The sequence below is a fragment of the Typopeltis vanoorti genome, chromosome 18 (assembly GCF_054136105.1).
Source record: "Typopeltis vanoorti isolate ZY-2024b chromosome 18, IOZ_Tvanoo_1.0, whole genome shotgun sequence".
NCBI classification, from domain to species: Eukaryota; Metazoa; Arthropoda; class Arachnida; order Uropygi; family Thelyphonidae; genus Typopeltis; species Typopeltis vanoorti.
In genome coordinates this window covers 1,839,669-1,861,205 of record NC_143566.1, presented here as the reverse complement: position 1 = coordinate 1,861,205, position 21,537 = coordinate 1,839,669, and the positions used below count along the sequence as shown (strand labels likewise).

At 39.7% G+C, this 21,537-nt stretch overlaps 1 protein-coding gene across 2 annotated transcripts in view; it reads right to left on the bottom strand.

The window, feature by feature from the left end:
* Positions 1-21,537, bottom strand: part of Eno (alpha-enolase) — a 114,661-nt gene that overhangs the window by 88,589 nt on the left and 4,535 nt on the right. Inside the window, exon 2 of one of the 2 annotated variants that reach the window (XM_090408049.1) lies at positions 4,553-4,646. In XM_090408049.1, coding sequence (XP_090264175.1) covers positions 4,553-4,637 — 85 coding nt within the window. In that variant the 5' untranslated portion in view covers positions 4,638-4,646. Of the gene's footprint in view, positions 1-4,552; positions 4,659-21,537 lie in introns of both variants that reach the window. The other variant, XM_090408050.1, reaches the window with a different exon arrangement.

Below are 21,537 nucleotides of genomic sequence, written 5' to 3'. Positions count from 1 at the left end.
CTTTCCACAACTTCTTTATCCCCTTGGAACCTGGGAGACCAGATCTGCACACAATAATCTAGGTGTGGCCTTATCAAAGAGGCAAAATATTAAAGGAGTGTTAACATTAGCTGTCATAGAGGAGATAAATGAAGGCCAACCGATGTATTTAAAATTAGGATAAAGAAAAAAAAAATCTCAATTTTCTTTGTGTAGACATACAAGGAATCTACTCTTTTGTAGACCCCCCCCCACAAGACTTATTGAGATGGCATGCTCAGCCAAGGTAGATTGTTTCAGGTTCATAGAACTGGATATAAGATTTATGTTCTTCATTTATTTATTGTATGAGAGTGGGTAAAATCCATAAAATCCATAGCAAAGTCATCTCTGTCGCACGGTAGTGAGGAGAACACAACATTTGTCCTTCAATTCGAAATAGCTGGGTTCGAATCCTGTCTAATCTTTCTAATTTTGCCAGCCTGGTTGGCTGAGTGGTCAGCATATGTGCTCTCCAACCAAAAGGCTGTGGGTTCGAATCCTGCTATAGGCATGGATGTTTGCGATTGTCTGTGAAAATATCAGTTGTGGTGGTTGGCAGCAGATGGCATTGGTGTAGATCAGGGGTCTTCATCCTTTCAAGCAGAGTGGGCTGCATCAAAAATTTCAATGAAGCCCCATGGGTCACTAAGCTACATTGGGGTATTTAGAATTGTAAGATGCTTTCCAGATTCACAAGGAAAGCTGTGCATTTGATACTTTACATGAAATCCTATAAAAAAACAAAAACTCAGCTTTAAGAGCATATGTAGGGGTCGGTTCATAAGAAAATATAATCAATACTTGAAAAAAAGGTAATTTAATGAAGAAAACATTCATTTTTTATAATGTCAATGGGCAACTTGGCAATGTTGGAATCAATGTCTTGCCATAATAATGTTGCTCACATAATTATGTGCTTCCTAACAATGTGCACATCTTCAAAGCATGCTGGCGAAAATTAGAGAATGCATCCTCAGAAATGTAGTCTTTGTAAAATATAAGCAAGGGCACATTGAATAATTTTCCTTTCAAAGAAGAGTTGTTTTGGAGTTCAAGAAGCTCTATTTGTACTGAGCCTGGCATTTCGGCAGCATTAACACTGAATGGCATTGAAAATAAATCTAAAGAACACTGTTGGTTATGAAAATCACTAAATCTCTCTCTTCGAACTCACTTCGTAACATGGCTAATTTTGTAGCTTATTCATCACGAGACTAACAGTTGGACTCGGCAAGGAGTTGAAAATGAGTTAAGTCTTTTTTCGCGAGTTGTGCCTCCCAAAGTTTGAGCTTGGCCACAAAAGCTTTGATGTGATCAAACAGCGTATGCACCAGTTGATCTTTGGATTGTAGCCGTGTATTTAGGTCATTCATATGCAACGAGATGTTGGTCACAAAGGCAAAGTCTGTCACCCACTTTGGATCGTTAAATATTGGATTCCCCTTGGTTTGCATGAACTGCTGTATTTCGCTCCTAAAGTCAAAGACTTTTTTAAGACCCTTCCCTCTGCTTAACCAATGAACATCACTATAATAAACCACATCACCACGATCTGCTTTGCACTCTTGGGTAAAAAAATTCTTGGAATTGACGATGATTCAATCCTCTTGCCCTAATAATGTTGACGACAGTCACAAGAAACTGCCAGGGTTTCTTGGTGATGAGGAGGAGGTGGAGAAGATCCAGAGGAGAGTGACATGATGGTAGTAGGTCTATGGAATGAACTGTATGAGTAGAAGATTTGTGGGTTACAGAAACTGGTTGATAGGTGGAAAAGGGGCGATATGATTGAGACATACAAATTGCTGAAGGGTTTTTACAAGATTAACTCCAAGGAAATTTTTCAGAACAGGTCTTGTGGTTAGAGGAATAGGGGCCATCCATGGGAACTGAGTAAGGGTGTTAGAACTAAGTTTTTTGCCTGGAGAGCAGTGAATGAGTAGAATACGTTCCCAGAGTCTGTTGTGGGTGCCATCATTGTGAATGAGTTCCAAGCAAAGAATGATAGATACTGCGAAAATGTTGGATAGTTCTTGGCAAGAAGTTTAGGACCTTCTTCGATGGACTACTTGTAGTTGCCTGTTTTTTTTTTAAACACAGTTTATCATCTTTCAAAGAAATTACATGAGCATAAGATACATTTTGTTACATGTTATTAAAATTATTATGATTAAGACCATGTACAACTATAATTAATGTTAAAATTGATAGTAATCCTAACAAACAATTTACAGTTAGTTTTACATTAAAACATTTAAACAGCTATTTTTGCATTTTGTCATTTACATTTTAATTTTACAATTTATTTTTACTTACAATTCACATTAACAATTACTTTTTTTTTGTTAACATGCAATAAATAATGCTAAATGCATTCATTTCACTTTTCACAATAATAATTCAAGTAAAAAAATTGACAGTAACAATGAAACTTTACAATTTTACAAATCTGTACTAACCATGTGTACAATTCGGTACACCACTTTACATTACCTCTCAGAAAATGACAGAGCTTTGTAATATTTAGGCAACAGGTAACCCTCGTATAACGCGGTATGTACTTATACAACGTAGTTTCGATATAACGCAGTCTACAAAATGTAGTAACCCTTGTTTCCACATGTTCAAATGAGTGTTTTTTGGTCACACTATTTTTCTTGATGAATACCACAATGCCACCTCCTCTTTTGTTTGGTCTACATAAGTTGTAGGTCTGGTAATTATTAATGTAGTATGCATAAGTTTTGGTGTCATTTATGGCAGCTTCGGTCAGTATTAGTACATCTATGTTTGTCAAGGTGTAGTTGAGCAGCGTTATCAATGTAAGCCAGTGTTTCTTTATACTTCTTATATTTGTGTGTATGATAGTGAAATTGGTATTGGTGAAAATGTTGTCTGTCCATTTCTTCAAAGACTTGAAATTTATATTTTCTGACTGGATATGTTTGCCTAGATTTGAGATCTCCATGATATGGTTTTTAAAATAATTTTAAATCTTTTCTTAATGATGGGGAGAGTTAATGTATTATATTGGTAGGCTGCACAGGTCGGATTCTCATGCAAGTATATAAACTCAAGCGCTTTCATTCTGTCTCATAAATATATGTGTGAATCCTTATTACTCCACAGGAACAACTTGTAGTTTTTCTCTGTTTTTGTTTTCCTTGCCTGGTATAAAATATTTTTAAAGTATGGTGTCCAGTGTTCAGATACATAGATTGGTGTTGGAATGTTTCTTGTCAGTTAGGATCGATGTTGTCAGCCTTGTTTTCTTGCTTGCTGCTAAAATGCAGTCTTTTTATCAGCAGAAGTCTGCTGGTAAAATGACAACAATGATTGGAGGCAGTCTGTTTTTGTGGGCTTCAGTTAGCAGAGGAGATGTCTGTGGTTGTGAGAGGAATATCAATTTTGGTGCTAATCAGTTGCTTAAATCTTCTATCTTTTCTTTTGGTATTCCCTCTATTTGAAGTTCTTTTATTCATTATTTTTGTAATATGTGCTCAACTTGGCACTTGAGGGTATTTACCTCTTTCTGCAATTCTTCATTTTTGCGCTAGAGGTTTTCTTGCGCTTCTATCACTGCTATTAATTTCATCTTTATGTCTCACACAGTTCCTAGCATTTCTTCAAAAGGTCTCATTATTGTACTGTATGAAAGTTTATTTTTCACTTGGTTAGACTATAATATAGGTAGATATGACCTTGCTAATGCTTCTGCCTGGTATCTCCACTTGGGCCTGGCTTCCACTGAAGAGACCTCAATAAAGGTCGAAACTAGTCTGGGTAGTGGCCCTTCCTTAATGCATAACATTATACATATCTGCAAGGAGATGTGTTTTGCATTATGGGAGATACTGAGATAGGAGTGATGTTTTCTTGCTCCACCTTTGCAACGAGTTGCCCGGTGTTGTACCACCTTACCCCAGTCCTGAAGATACTTTCAGGTGCAAACTTTGTTTGCTCACACTTGGATAAAGGATTAAACTAAATTTATTATATTGTACTGTATGTAATGTTCATACTCCTTGAGTATTATTAATAACAACAAAAGATAAATCAGCTAACGCCTTTTATTCCCTAATAGGGAGTAGGTTGAGGCCTTTATACCTTATCTTGCTTTTTGGAGACTGAGTGGGCTGTTCAATCTCCATCGGTAGTCAATCAGAGATAGCTAGCCCATGTCTATCACTAATTATAGCAGCCACTGATGAAGAGGTTGGCAAACAAGTGCTGCCATCTCTTGGTACCTAACCCTAACAAGATATGTTACTGTCTGAAATAATGTGGGTACTACGGTCGATTTTCTTGAGTTTACAGGGCGAAAAACCTGAGTTTCCAGGAGGAAAAACCTGTTTGCCTGTGCCAGAGATCGACTAACTCGGAAACCGGTCGAAGATAGGCTTAGAAAAAGTTCCTCCAGTCAGCAACTAGACTAGAACCTAGGTCTAACTTCGAGTGGCGAAGCGCAGAGAAAGCAAGCGCCACTTCCACTGAGCTACACAACAACAACAACAACAATAATAATATTTACCTTTTTCTGTAGTGATGTCTACTTCCACTGTAGGATTACCACGACTATCAAAGATCTGTCTTGCATAAACTTTAGAGATTGGCATGACTGAGACCTGAAAATCAAACTAACAGTTTTTAAAATAAACAAGCAAATACCAATACTTCCTTTTGAAAAATAAATGCAAGAAAAAAATACATCATATACTAGAATAAAAATTAAAAAAGCAACCTTTAAAAGTTAATTACTGTTTTTGCATGTAGACAGTTGATAATTTTGTATATTTTCTACTGTTGAAATATCCCTTCATTGTAAACAGGACTTCCCTTATGGCATCAATTAGATTCATAAATTTTGCTAAACAAAATTTACTTCCGAAATCTATGAGGGATTTTTTTCTTCATTATTCTGGCCCATACTTATTATTTCAGGATACTCCAGGGAGTCCTTAGACTCATCGATGGAGGCCCTAAACATCATGTCCACACAACTATTCGACATTCTCACAGTATCTATCATACCTTGCCTTGAACTCGCTCACTGTCATAGCACCCACAACAGACTCTGGCAGCTTATTCCACTCATTTACCACTCTAAAAGTAAAGAACCCAGCTCTAACACCCCTGCTAACCACACTCTTGCCCAGCTTCCATAGGTGTCCCCTAGTTCTCCCACCACCAGTCCTGATTTCAAAAATATCCTCTGAATTAATCCTATAGAATCCTTTTAGCAATTTGAACGTCTCAATCATATCTCCCCTTTTCTGCCTATCAACTAGTTTCTGCAACCCACAAATCTTCAACCTGTTCTCATATGGTTCATTCCATAGACCTGCTATCATCTTAGTCACTCGCCTCTGGATCCTCTCACCTCCTCCCCATCAAGAAGGAACCGAGGTGACCAAATCTGGGCACAGTAGTCGAGATGAGGTCTTATCAGGGCTCGGTACAGAGGTACAATAACTCGCTTGTCTCTGCTCATCAAGGTATTTTTCAACAACCAAGTGAGTTGATGAGCTGATTTAGCTACTTTTGCAATGTGCCCCCTAAACTTCATCTCCCTATCCACCAACACTCCCAAGTCCCTGACCTCATCAATCTCTAGGAGTACAGTTCCACCAATGTGGTATACTGCTGCTAATCTTTTCACCCCAAAATGCATAACCTTAGATTTTGTCACATTAAATTCACATCCATTCTCCTTAGCCCAGAACTCCAATCTATCCAAGTCTTCCTGCAAGACTTGGACATCTTCTGCATTCACTATCACCCTACCCAACTTTGCATCATCAGCAAACAAACGAATTGTTCCACTTAGATCCTTCCCTATATCGTTAATGAACAGATTAAACAGCAGTAGTCCAAGAACAGAACCCTGCGGCACACCACTAGTCACAGGCCGTCTTTTGGACTCTACTCCTGATACTTATCACTTATCAAATTCCTGATAGCTGCCCTGATGCAGTGCAGTCACTTAATAGCATCTTTGATTAACTTTACATTAACTGGCATTTGATAATCTTTATATCCTCCTGTGATGAGTCTTCGGACTCCTTGGAGGTGAATTAGGAATAATAATATCAATGACACTGTCAATGGATTGCTGGGAAGGGTTATTACCAATTGTGCCAATGTGGTAGCCCTTCAAGAGGATTTCAATAAGCTGGATAGATGGGCAATTTAATGCAACTAAATGTAAGGTACTAAAGTTTGAGATCTACAGATGGGGAAACTGCATATTCTGTTCAAGAGACAGTACTAGAGGAAGTGGACGAAGCAAGGGACTTTGGAGTATATTTCAGCTCGCGGTTTCCTTTCCCCATTTAATAGCATTCATTGGTTGCATTTACCAGTCTCCAAACACTAACCATTCTGATCTCTTCACATTCCTTTCAATGAAACTTGACCATCTACAATCCAGCCATCCAATTAGTGAGGTCATCTTCCTGGGTGACGTCAATGTCCATAATTCCAACTGACATCCCCTATTCCAACAACATTGCCCAAGCTGAATGAGAAACAGCTGGATAGGTCTTTGCCACTGGTAATTACCTAACAAATCGTACATCTACTTACTCAAATTCATGATAATCCGATTCATTCTCCAAATACTCCGGATCTCTTATTGACCACTTCCAGATAGAATGTAGAAGTGGTCAATAAGGACAGCAGATTTGTTAAAGGGCACTCTTGTTTTAGTAATATGGTTACCTTTCTTTTACAATAGAGTAATTAGAGCAGTGGTTGAGGGCAAGACATACACTTTTGGATTTTTAAGAGGCATTAGACAGGGTTCCACATGACAAGTTGGTTTTTAATTTGCAACAGATAGGTTTTGATATATGGATAGTGGATTGGAAACTGGCTTGCTGATAGATATCAGAGGGTTGTATATGAGGGAACATCGCCAGGGAATATGAAGGTTACAAGTAAAGTTCTACAGTGTTTAGTACTGGAATCATTAATATTCAATATTTTTCAATTTATCGATAATGTCACAGGACTACAGACAGATATTCAGTTATGTGCAGATGATGCAAAGTTTACAAGAGTTGTTAGTAATAATGCTGATGTTTTGATTCTTCAGGAAATTTGAAGAATATGGAAATGTGGGTAAATGAATAAGAATTTCAATTTAATGCAACAAAATGCAATGTTTTCAGACTTGGGGTTCATAAATGGGATGCTTGAAAACTGTACCAATGCTTGATACAGTTTTCAAGCATTGGATGATGCATCCAATGCTTGAAAACTGTAGGAGAAAGCAGGGGATTTTGGGACAACGGTAGAAATTTAAAGTTCAGGGAATATGGCAAAGGTTGTAAAGATATCTCGGAGAATTACTGCAATGTTGAGGGGGATATTATTGACAAGAGATAAAAGTGTGGTAGTCTCATTATTTAAAGCTTTAATCAGACCACATCCAGATTTCTCCTACAGTTTTGGTCACTGAGATTTGTGACACTGAAGACATGTCACTCATCTCTTTCTTCTGGCAATCTTTCCTTCACTGTTTACCGGAAACCGACACATACTGGCCAATATATACACATAAGCTCCTACCACCACCCAACACAAAAACTAGGTGTCATTAACACTTTAAAAAAAACAGGGCTCTGAAGATCTGCTCCACTGAACATGCACTGAAAGACGAATTTAAAATTATCAGCAATACTTTTCAAAAAAATGGTTACAGCCAAAACACTATTAACAAAATTCTCTACAAAACCTCAATAAAAAACAAAGACAAACCAGACTACAATAAAACTATAACCATTCCTTACATTAAAGGGACATCAGATAAAATAAAGATAATACTACAAAAATAGAACCTCAAAGCCACCTTTAAATCTCCTGCAAAATTAAAAAGCTTACTCAACACATCCAAAGACCCACTCCCTCTGCTGGCCCACCCTGGAGTATACAGGATGCACAATTCCTATCAGACAAAAAGAACATAAACGACACATTAAATATAATAATTATGGTGAAGATGGCCTTTCTGATCATGCCCTGAACACCTTACTTAGAAGTGACTGGAAAAGCACTAGTTGTATACATCACAACAAAACATGGTATGAATGCAAATTTAAGGAAGCCTGTGAGATAATTATCAACCACATCAATCTGAACATTAATAAAGGTCTAAAAATCCCATACATATGGAAGGCATATATTCGATCCAAGGAACCTTCCTCTTTAAGAACAACTATAAACAGGACTATAGTAAATCCAGGATCCTAAATCAATAACAACAATTGTAATACTATTGAAAGTTTATTTTTCACTTGGTTAGACTATAATAAATTTAGTTTAATCCTTTATCCAAGTGTGAGCAAACAAAGTTTGCACCTGAAAGTATCTTCAGGACTGGGGTAAGGTGGCATAACACCAGGCAACTCGTTGCAAAGGTGGAGCAAGAGCTAACATCATCACTCCTATCTCAGTATCTCCCATAATGCAAAACACATCTCCTTACAGATATGTCTAATGTTATGCATTAAGGGAAGGGCCACTACCCAGACTAGTTTCGACCTTTATTGAGGTCTCTTCAGTGGAAGCCAGGCCCAAGTGTAGATACCAGGCAGAAGCATTAGCAAGGTCATCTTTACCTATAGGAGTTGCCAAACGGTGTGCCACCTTTTAGCTCTTGCTCCACCTTTGCAACGAGTTGCCCTGTGTTGTACCACCTTACCCCAGTCCTGAAGATACTTTCAGGTGCAAACTTTGTTTGCTCACACTTGGATAAAGGATTAAACTAAATTTATTATAGTCTTAACCAAGTGAAAAATAAACTTTCAACATCTTTCTCTAAATCCAGAGTAATTTATTAAAAAGGTGGCACACCGTTTGGCAACTCCTATAGGAAGAGATGACCTTGCTAATGCTTCTGCCTGGTATCTCCACTCGGGCCTAGCTTCCACTGAAGAGACCTCAATAAAGGTTGAAACTAGTCTGGGTAGTGGCCCTTACCTTAATGCATAACATTAGACATATCCGCAAGGAGATGTGTTTTGCATTATGGGAGATACCGAGATAGGAGTGATGATGTTAGCACTTGCTCTACCTTTGCAACGAGTTGCCTGGTGTTGTACCACCTTATCCCAGTCCTGAAGATATTTTCAGGTGCAAACTTTGTTTGCTCACACTTGGATAAAGGATTAAACTAAATTTATTATAATTGTAATACTAAAAATAGGATATCACTGTTACTGAAAGAAAACTATCTAAAAGAAAAAAATGTTTATTCATGTTATCTTAAATTAAATCTAGCTTGATGTAATTTATAAATGATTTTTTTTTTTTTTTTTTAATTTCACTAGAGGTCATGCCAGTAGAATAACGTGATCAAATCATTGTTTCTCTAGCTTATGGTTTGTAATGTAACGCAACCTGTCTTGTATATTTGTGTATGCTCCAGATGATGATCTTGATATGAAGATCGAAACATCGGGATAATAAAGAGCTAGTCATAACACGGTTGTACATACATATATACATACATCTTCAAGGCCCACCTTTCCTAACTGGGTTGTGGGGGCAACAGCTGCAAGAGGAACTTCCAATGGTCACGATCCTCTGCCACCAAACTCAGGTGTTCTGGTGGGATTCCCAAACGTGTCCACCCAAGGTTTTGGATATAATCTATCTAGCGAGTCCTTGGCCTTCCATGTGGCCTCTCACCCTCTGGTTTGGCAAAGAGGGCCTGCTGAGGGAGCCTCTCTTGTGGCATTCTGACCAGGTGCCCGTACCAACGTAACTGTGATCTCTCAACACGGAGAAGCAGCGGTTGAGTATTGAGGGTTTCCCGAATTGCAGAGCTTCTGACTCTGTCGAGTCTTGTCAGCCCCGCAACCCCCTCAAAGAAACCTCATTCCGCATTCTTTCAGTCATAACCCAACTCTCATGACCATAGGTGAGGATGGGGACAGACTGTATTGAAGACAGCCAACTTTGCCTTCTGGCTTAACTCCCGCTTCAATACTACCGAACGGCCAAGCTCCCACAATATTGAGCTTGCTAAGCCAATTCAAGTATCTAGCTCTACATCCCACTTACATGTAGAGTGCACTGGGATGGTTGTCTTGAGACCACAAATGTTTCAGTTTTGGCCACACTGATCTTCATTCCGGCTTCTGCACAAACAGCTACAAACCTATCGAAGGTCTGCTGGAGGTCATCTGTGGAAGAGCTAAGCAGAACTAGGTCATCTGCAAAAAGCAGACACCCAATGCTGCATCTTCCAATTCTGACACACTCACTGCCTCGGCTGTGCCTATCAATCCAGTCCATAAATATTATGAAAAGAAGGGGTGACAGAACACACCCTTGGCAGAGGCCAACGGAGACTGTGAAAGGATCAGACTTTATGCTGTTTACCCTGACACAAAACTCTGGGCATTCATACAGGGACTTCATGGCAGCTAATAGTTGGCCATCCACTCCACATTCCTGTACTACTTGCCAAAGCTTATCCCGAGGAACCCGGTCAAATGCCTTCTCCAAGTCCACAAAACATGTGTAGACATTCTTGGCATATTCCCAAGATTTCTCAAAGACTTGCCTTAAAGTGAAGATTTGGTCAGTTGTGCTTCTACCAGGACGAAAGTCTCATTGTTCTACCTGGAACTTTGACTCAACTATGCTCCTGCACCATCTTTCCAAGTACTTAGCATACACTTTCCCAGGCAGGTTGAGCAGAGAGATGCCACGATAGTTACTGCAATCCTTCTGGTCTCCCTTCTTGAAGACTGGTATTATTATGCCTGTCTGCCATTGCTTTGGTGCTCGCCCAGATATCCAAGCAGCCTGACACACTCGAGTCAGCCATTTCATCATCGCCAGCAGCCTTGCCCAATTTTAGCGATTTTATTGCTAAATGGACCTCTTCTGCTGTGAGACTAGTCATTGCACCGATCTGCATCTCTTGGATTCCACAACTGCTGGACCACCCGGGTTAAGAAGGCTCTCAAAGTATTCCCTCCATCTGTGGAGGATATCCTTCTTGGTTGTTAAAAGTGCACCATCAGAGGCCTTAATTGCCCTTGCTGTGCACGATTTCCTCCCTCGAAGGTGGCAGATGGTCTGCCAGAATACTTTGTTTGCATAGGATGAGTCTAATCTTTCTCCAAAGGATTCCCACACCTTCTGCTTTGCTGTCTTTACTGCCTCAGCAGCAGCATTTTATGCCTCAGCATACAGCAAACGCATCTCAGGTGACCTGACCCTAAGCCATGTTAGGTAGGACTCCTTTTTTGGCTGGACAGTTTTTTGGACTTCTTGGTTCCACCAAGGTGTCCTTTTCTCACTGCCTGTTGCCACGCCAAACTGCTTTCTGCCACAGCACGAGAGTGCAGAGGCAGTGACAGCTGTTCTGAACAGCTTCCACTCCTCCTCAACATCTGCAGTATGCTTGGGAATCTTTTTGAACCTGGAGGAAATGTCATCTGCAAAATTCTTCTTCACAGCCTCATTTTCCAATGTCTCTCATTTTACATAGTATAGCTGCTTAGGCCTACCAGCGTTGATGGTAGCACCTGGTTTCAGAAGCCGTAGAGTGCACACAACAAGGTGTTGGTCAGTTGACAGTTTTGCCCCTCTTCTCACACGAACGTTCAACACTGAGGAAAATAGGTCTGCTGAGACTATAAAGAAGTCAATCAGTGACCTACGCTAGAACAAAGGTCACTGATTGACTTCTTTATAGTCTCAGCAGACCTATTTTCCTCAGTGTTGAACGTTCGTGTGAGAAGAGGGGCAAAACTGTCAACTGACCAACACCTTGTTGTGTGCACTCTACGGCTTCTGACACCAGGTGCTACCATCAACGCTGGTAGGCCTAAGCAGCTATACTATGTAAAATGAGAGACATTGGAAAATGAGGCTGTGAGGAAGTCCATAAGTATACCAGGTATACTTATGGACTTCTCGGTGCTGGAAGAAGGTATTCATTATGGACAAGCTGTTAGTACAGCAGAAGTCCAATAATTTCAACCCATTTGCGTTAAAGTCAGGGGCACCGTTCCTCCCAACCACATCCCTCCATGTTTGGTCATCTGTTCCAACATGTGCATTGAAGTCACCCATTAGCAGGACTGATTCCATGTCTGCCAGCATCTACTTCCTCTAGGAAGGCAGAGTATTCTGACCCCAGATTAGGTGCATAGGCTTGCACCACAGCCAAATCATGGTTTTTCATCTGAAGTCTTAACACACATACCCGTCCCCCCAATGGAATCCACTAAGCAACACAGTCTGACAGCTGGGGGCTTGTGAGAATCCCCACACTCACCTGAGCAGACATTGTCGGGCTCACACCAGAGTAGTAAAGCTTCCACTTCTTATCCAGAGTTCCAGAGCCTCTCCTCTTGGTCAAAGAAAGCCCGATTAAGTCTAGCCGGTAGCGCTTGGCTTCCTCGACCAGTTCCAACTCCTTCCCTGTCAGAGAGAAGATGTTCCAGTTGCCTAAAGCCATAGTCTGGTGTCGTTGTCATTTCCGTCCTTTTGCAGAACCATTTCTTTGCGCTGCCCCTAAACACCTCCCCAAACGGGCAGCGGGCCCATTGATGGAGTTTCCTCTAGCAGAGTGTTGTCTAAGGGAGACTAACACGGTTGTAAAATCCATAATTTCAAAAATGAATGCTGATAACTGTGTAACACTAAAAGAAAGGAATAATAAGGCAACTCGTATAGGTAAATATGACCTCTCCATTGCTTCCATCTGAGTATCAAGGATTAAACTAAATTTATTATAGAGCTCACTGTTACCTCTTCACTAGATGAAGAAATGCAGGTATGTGAGGCCGAGGTTTTAGAGCTGTTGCACAAACTGAATAATAATTCAGCAATAGGGACTGATGGAATATCAGCAGATGTGCTAAAAGAGAGTTCAGCTGAACTGGCCATTCCTTTCACCAAGATGTTTAATATGAGTCTCAGAACAGTGAAGATTCTGCAGGAATGGAATGTATGGTAATCCCATTGCACAAGGGTGATGCAAAGACTGATGTATTCAACTATCGACCAATTAGTATCTCAGGAGTGGTGGTGAAGATTTTGGAAAAATTGGTTAGGGCTACATTCAGAAATGGGTTGACAGTGAATATCTACTTTGTAATGAACAACATGGGTTTACTAAAGGAAGGTCATGTTTTAGCAACTTGCTCACATTCTATAACAATGTTACTATTGAACTAGTTACAAGAGGAATGGATACACCATGATACTTTTGGATTTTGCTAGGGCTTTTGACAGAATATAGCATGGCAGACTGCTGCATAAACTGGAGAAAATGGGTTTGGGTTATACAATATTAGCATGGATAAGAGGATGGCTGACTGACATATCAAAAAGTGGTATATGGGGGATCTGAGTCTGCAAGGTTTAAGGTAACAAGTGGTGTACCACAAAGTTCACTGCTTGGTCCATTGTTATTCAATCTGTACATTAATGATATTGGGAAGGATTCTGCAAAGACTGCTGATATGCAGTCTTTGCAGAATGATTTGAATAGGCTGGAATTGTGGGCGTGGCAAAATGGGTGTCGGTTCAATATCACAAATGCAAAGTCATTCACTGCGGCATGATCAGATATCCAATGTCGTATTATATTGGTGGGATTAGGCTAGAAGAAACTGATGAGAAGAAAGAAAGACACTGAAATAAATCTGAAAACAAAACCCAACTCAACATCACCAGAGTTAAAGATCGGTACTATCAACGTAAGAAGCCTGAATGGCAAAGAATGGAACTAGCTGAGGAATTAGATAAGTACCAGATCGACATAATAGGGGTGACTGAAACAAAAAAGACCACAACTGGTGAGATCTTTCTGAGCAATAAATACAAAATGTTATATTCAGGCAACGACAATCAAGGAAAAGAAGGAGTAGCCATAGTATTCAACACAAAATACGAGGCTAATCTTCTTGAATGGCAGTCAGTCTCAAGTAGAGTAATGTGGGCAAATATGTGAATGGGGAACTGGACAATAAGACTTATTTGTGCCTATGGTCCCACAGAAGGTTCTACTAAGGTAGAGGTGGAAGAATTTTTTGAGGCTTTAGAAAAAGCAACTGACACAATGAAAAAGGAAAAGTTGGTCCTTGTTGGAGATCTAAATAGCAGAGTAGGAAATGATTGTGAGAGATACAAAAATATTTTGGGAAAATTTGGAGAAAAGAGCAAAGCTAATAATAATGGCAAATATCTGTTGGATTTTTGCTCAGGACATGGACTGGTTATTATTAACATCATGTTCCAACATAAAAATGTGAAAAATTCACATGGAGAGAAGAGGCAAGGAATAAGAAAAGTCTCATTGACTATGTTATTGTAGAGCTCATATAGTGATGTTTTCTCCATGGTGAAGGACACCAGAGTGTACAGAGGATTTGAAATTGGAAGCGATCACTATTTAGTCTTGAGCAGGATAAAATTGAATTTCATATTGAAAAGAATAACATGTACGAAAGTTTTAAAGCGAATAAAAGTTGAGCAGCTCTCGGATGTGAACTGTAGACTAAAATACACAAAGATTATTGAAGAAAAAATGAAAGAGTTTGAGAACAGGAATCAAACCTTGGAGATTCAGTGGCAAACTCTGAAGAAAACATTGATTGATTCCGCAAGAGAGGCATGTGGTGAGGTTGTCTGCAAGGATAAAAAAATCAGAACTCCCTGGTGGACATAGGAAGTTAAAGAGGCAGTGAAGGAAAAGAAGAAAGCATATCAAAAGTTCCTGGCAAATAAGTCAGCTTGTGCGCTTAGAGAATATAGACAAATGCAAGAATGCTAAACACCGTAAAACCAGCTAAACAAAAGTCATGGGAGGACTTTGGCAAGAATATAGAAAATAAATATCAAAAAGGTGGCAAAATATTCTGGAGGTTGTTGAAGAAGCTTAGGAATGGAGGAAAGAGTGCTGTAAAAGGAGTTAGAGATGATAAAGGTGACATGAAAACTGGAGAAAAAGATATCCTTGAAGTATGGAGTAATTACTTTGAAAAACTGCTAAATGAAACAAGCAGAGATGACAGCACAGTGGTAAAAAACACTGACCAAGCATGCAGGCAGGAATACATATTCATACTTGAAGTAGAAAAAGCCATCAAAGGTTTGAAATGTGGAAAGGCAGCTGGAGTAGATGATATTCGACCAGAAATGCTGAAGTATGGTGGTATAAGAGTCTTACAGTGGCAGCACTGCATAGTTCAGAATGCCTGGACAGAGGGACGAATTCCCGATGATTGGAGTAGAGCTCTCATAGTACCCATATATAAAAAGGGAAATAAAATTGAATGCGAGAATTACAAAGGTATTTCCCTACTGAGTATTCCTGGCAAGATCTATGCAAGTATACTTGAGAAACGGTTGAGACGATTTTGTGGAAGAAACGCTTGGTGAAGAACAAGCTGGATTCAGGCCAAATAGAGGCTGTCAGGATCAGATCTTCACTTTACGACAAATAGTTGAGAAAGCATGGGAATATAACAAAGATCTGTATTTAAGTTTTGTCGATTTGGAAAAGGCATGTGAAAAGGTGCCAAGAGAGAAGCTATTCAATACGCTGCAGTTATATGGTGTCAATGGGGCATTATATCAAGCAATACTTAGTCTTTATTTGAGTTGTAAGTCAGCAGTTAGAATTGAAGGAAGTACAGGAAGATGGTTTAATGTTAAATCTGGTGTGAGACAAGGATGTACATTATCCCCTCTGTTATTCATTATTTATATGGATCACATTATGAAGGAAACTGGTATTAAACATGATATCAAAATTCGAGATGTTAATGTCAGCTCTTTGCTTTATGTGGATGATGTTATACTTCTAAATAAATCCGCTACAAGTCTGCAAGATTCTCTGACTAAATTGAATAGTTGTTGTAATAAATATGGTATGAAGGTCAGCAATAAAAAGACAAAGACAATGAAAATAGGCAGAATCATTGAAAATGTCAACTGTGTTGTGAATGGAGAACCTGTGGAACAAGTAAAACATTTCAGCTACTTAGGCACGATTTTTACTGAAGATGGTAAATTAAATATAGAAATAGACAACAGAATCAGCAAAGCTGGTATGGTGGGAAGTCAACTGAATAAATTGTTCAAACCAGTTTTAACTTATGGATCTGAGAGCTGGGTCCGCAGATATGAGAGTCCTGAGAAAGATTATAGGCGTGAACAGATGGCATCAATGGCAATATCATATTAAAAACGAGGATATTAGGAAAGAACTTGATATTGTCAGCATCTAGGAATGCGTTAGCAAAGCTAATATCAGGTGGTATGGTCACCTAAACAGAATGGGCGAGGAAAGATTAGCAAAGCAAGTGTTCTCTGCCAGGTTGGCAGCAAAACGACCCAGAGGAACACCAAGATATAGGTGGATTGATATGGTACAAAGTGCCTTAGACGATAGAAATATAACATCTGATAATGTTGGAGTCTTGACAAGTAACAGACTGATTTGGAGGAAAATTGTAGATAGGAAGTTAGTAATGATATAATTTTTTCATGTAGTACTATCATATCCTGTACACCCCTTGTGGTACATGGCAGGAATTTGATGGTGATGAAACTGATGAGGCTAGGGATCTTGGAGAGTTAATAGATAGGAAGTTGAAGTTTAGGACCATGTGGCAAAGATTGCAAATACAAACTCAAAAGATAATTGCAATGCTGAAATGAACGTTCTCATGTAAAGATAAGGATGCTATTTTGCCTCTTTACAAGGCCTTGATAAGACCTCATTTGGACTATTGTGCGCAGGTCTGGTCTCCTGATTTCCATTGCGATTCTGATATATTGGAGAGAGTACAAAGGAGAGTGTTAAAAATGATATCAGGATTGTGGAATACTGATTATGAAGACAGATTGAGAATTTGTAGACTGCAGACATTAGCAAACAGGAGAAAGAGGGGGTGATATGATTGAGACTTACAAACTTCTGAAAGGGTCACACAAGATTTCAATTAATGGAATTTTTCAATTTATGGAGGGTGGGGAAAGGACGAGAGAGCATCCTTGGAAGCTGAGAATGAAGGCCCCCAAGAAGGGTGCGAGGACTAGATTTTTCTCTCAGAGGGTGGTGCGTGACTGGAATGGATTGCCATTGGATGTTGTGAGCACAAGCAGTGTGAATGAATTCAAGAATAAGTATGATAGCTGGTGTGTGTAATATGTGGCCTCCCTCGATGAGTCTCCGACTCCCTGGAGGTCTCTCTTAATAATTTCATCAAAAAATAACATAGCTTACAGTAAAACCATAGCTATTATTATGTGACACCTCCAGGGAGTCCAAAGACTCACTGAGGGAGGGCACCTACTCTACAGCTCTCTGTCTCCACCAACTACAACTACGCCAATGCCATCTACCACCCGCCACCACTAGCATTTCCACAGACAAGCACATACATCCATGCCCACAGTGGGATTCGAACCTGCAGCCTTTTGGCTGGAGGGTGGATGTGCTAACCACTTGGCCAACCAGGCCAGTCATTTAATTTATGGGATAGCAATACCATACATTAAAGGTTTATCAGAAAAAATTAATACAATCTTACACCATTATAATCTTAATGCCACTTTTAAACAACCTTTAAAATTAAAAAACATATTCAACTCCTCTACCCCTATTGGTACATTATTATTATTATTATTATTCAGGCCTCCATGGAGTCAAAAGACTCATCGTGAGGGGTCCTTCCTAAGAATATAAAGTCTGTCAAGACTCATCGAGGGGAGGTTCCCCCCCCCCCCCTAAGAAACACAAAGTCTATCATACCACTCCTTAAACTCATTGACCGTTCTCACTCTCATCACTCCATCAGGCAATGCATTCCACGGCTCAACCACCCTCCATGCAAAGAAACCACTCCTCACCCTCTTGCTCACAGTTTCCTTTCGTAACTTCCAGAGAAGGCCTCTTATCATCACTCCTTCCCGCTGTTCAACCAAGTGAAAGAACTTCCCAGTGTCAACCCTGTAACCACCTCTCAACAGTTTAAAAGTCTCAATCATATCACCTCTCCTTCTTTCGTTCGCCAAACTCTGCAGTCCACATTCCCTCAGCCGATTCTCATAACTATACTTGTACAGTCCTGAGACCATCTTTGTCATCTGTCTTTGTATCTTTTCCACAGTTAATTTATCCCCTTCAAATCCTGGAGACCAAATCTGAGAACAATAGTCCAAGTGTGGTGTGATCAGAGACTTATACAATGGAATGATAACCCTCTTATCTCTGCAGGTCAGTATCCTTCTCATAATTGCAGCAATCCTCTGTGTTACCTTCACCACCTTTGCAAGGTGTCTCCTAAACTTCAGGTTTCTATCAATCATCAACTCCAGATCTCTTGTCTCCCCAACTTCCTCCAGTATAACTCCTCCCATAGAGTATGCAGCATCCCATCGATGTTTCCCAAACCTCAAGACCTTACATTTTGCTGCATTAAACTGACACCTCCATTCATTTGCCCATCTATCTAGCTTATTCAAATCCTCTTGCAGGGCTACCACATCTGCACTATTACTAATAATCCTTCCCAGCTTCGCATCATCCGCAAACAACTGAATATCCCCTTGCAATCCACTGGCAATGTCATTGATATAAAGGTTAAACAATATAGGTCCTAGTACTGAGCCCTGTGGGACCCCACTTGTAACCTTCTGTCTCCTTGAAACTGCTCCACCATACACAACTCTCTGATGCCTATCAGACAGCCAATCCTGAATTCAGTTGACTAATCTGATATCCAGACCCATGTGTTGCAACTTAAATATCAGCTTATCATGTGGCACCCTGTCAAATGCCTTTGCTAAGTCTTAAGAAAATTGCAGTATATGCCTTTCCCTCATCTAATGTTCTTGTAACTTTATTATAAAAGTCTAGTATATTGCTAAAACAAGAGCGCCCTTTCACAAATCCATGTCGACTCTTACAGATAACATTACCCTCATCTGCCCAATGCTGTATATGGTCCCTCACTACTTTCTCCAAGATCTTAACAACTACTGATGACACACAGACTGGTCTATAATTAGACACTTCCAGTCTGTTACCACCCTTATGCACTGGCACTATCTTACCTTGCTTCCATTCCCTGGGCATCTTTGCTGAAGCCAGACTTTCATTGAAAAGCCAGGTTAAAGGCACTGTCAGTTCCCTAGCACATTCTCTCAAAACTCGTGGTGAAATACCATCCAGTCCCAAAGCTTTATTGACATCCAGAGTTCTCAGTATCTGAAACACACTCTCCTCCTGTACCTCTAAACCTTGAACTTGCCCTATCCCTCTAGCATTAAAACTGACTCCTCCAGGATGAAATACTCCAATAAAGTGTTCATTGAACAACTCCACTATGTCCTATGCATCAGTCACTGTATTTCCATTTTTATCCCACAATATCATTCTTCCACAGTCATTTCTCCTCCTACTGGTCACATAGCTAAAAAATTCCCTAGGATTTTCTTTGGATCTTAGGGCCAATCTCCTCTCATATTCCAGTTTCGCTTTCCTTACCACACTAGTCACTCTTCTGGCATGTCTTATATTCTTCATGCATCCTCTCTTCACCTGTCTTCTTATATCTCTTCCATAGCCTCTTTTTCACATGCAATTCCTGTTTAATAATGTTTGTCATCCACTTTACTCCAAATTGTGTCCTTTTCTTCACTCGTGGTATACAACTTACCATTGTTGCTAACAAATATTCTTTCACAATTTCCGACGCACTAACGATATCCCGGCCTTCCAATTCCTCCCTCCATGAAACTTCCCGAAGTTGATGTCTAAGACTATTATAATCACCTGCATTATAATTCCACATAAGTTCCCGTCTCTTTGATACTCCTGCATGTCTATTCATTTTCCAAGTCAAAACCACATGGTCACTCTCTCCAACCGGTGGGAGAGATGTCATCTCAGTTATTATCAACTCTTCTGATGCTATAATCAAATCTAAAACTCTTGAACCTCTTGTTCCCTCTGTTACATGTTGCCTAAGACATTTGTCCCTCAAGAATTCTAGAAATTCCATTCCACTATTGCTACATGCATCTTCCTCTCTCCAATTTATACTACTGTAGTTAAAATCTCCCATAACAATCATTCTTCTTGCACTTGCAAAACTTAGCTGTCTAAACATCTCCTGGTACCCATCCTCCGTGCTCCTGGGTCTGTAGCAGCACCCCACTAAATATCCTGTCTTGCCTACCTCTACCTCACACCATATGCTCTCAAAATCATTTGTCTCACTTCCTTCCAAAGCCTCCACTCATAGAGGACATAGGTCATCACTTATCATAAGCAGTACCCCACCACCACGCTTTCCCCTCCTATCCTGACGAAAAATGCTACACCCAGCGACTTCTATTCTGTTATTATATCCCCTACTGTCAATCACGTCTCAGTGATCCCAATAATTTTTGGCCAGGCTGATGCTATCTGCGCCACCAATTCCTCTCCCTGATTCCAGATACTCCTGGCATTAGTATAAAGCATATAAATGCCATTGTTTCTATACCCAGCATTATCCCTTCTAGACTCCACTGAGCTCAGTGTTAGCTGACATCGTCTCCCTTCTCCCAAGTATCCATTCCCACAAGAGGCCACCCCTGCTATCATCCTCCCTGGGACACACCGACTCATTCAGAACAGCAATCTCTCCAATAAACATCCTGGAGTTTATTGCATCTATTGCACCTGTAACTTGCATTATATTGGGAAACTGGACGTACAATCCCAATCCGTAAAAAAGAGCACAAATGACACATTAAATTTAACAATTTTGGTGAAGCAAGCCTCTCAGATCATGCTCTTAACACCCTAGACCAAATTGATTGGAAAAGTACTTGCTCGTTACCTCATACAAAAACCTGGTATGAACAGAAATTTAAATAAGCTTGTGAAATTTTGATTAACCACCCTAATCTTAATAATAATGGTGGCATAAAAATCCCAAAAATTTAGATGGCACATATTCAGCCCACATAGTTTCTAGCAAAACCTGACTTTAGGACTCTAAGCAATTTTTCAGCTTTTATTGGCCAGTATCCATACAAGCTGATTGTAATTTATATATATACTTATATAAGTAATCTTTTATTTTTATTTATTAATTTTTCCTTTTTGTAAACATATTGCTCTCCAGCTTAATTTAATTTTGTAACCTAATAGATAACAATAATAATAATAATAATAATAATAATAATAGGACTCTAGCTTTGTTGTAATAAGTTTTTTTTTTTTTTTTCTCCATCAGAGGTCAGGCCAATAGTTGTAAGGTGATCAGTAAGTTTAGCATGCCATGCAGATTGTAGTGTAGCTTGTTTATTTGTATATAAGTGTATACTCCAGCCAATGACCTTAATGTGAAGGTCGAAACATTGAGTGTTTATTTTGGTTTATATTAAACTAAAGTTTTATTCCAACACGGTAGTTGTTTCCATAATTTTCACGATGTATTCTGATCACTGCCTGAAGGGAAGGATTAACCTTGGAGAGGG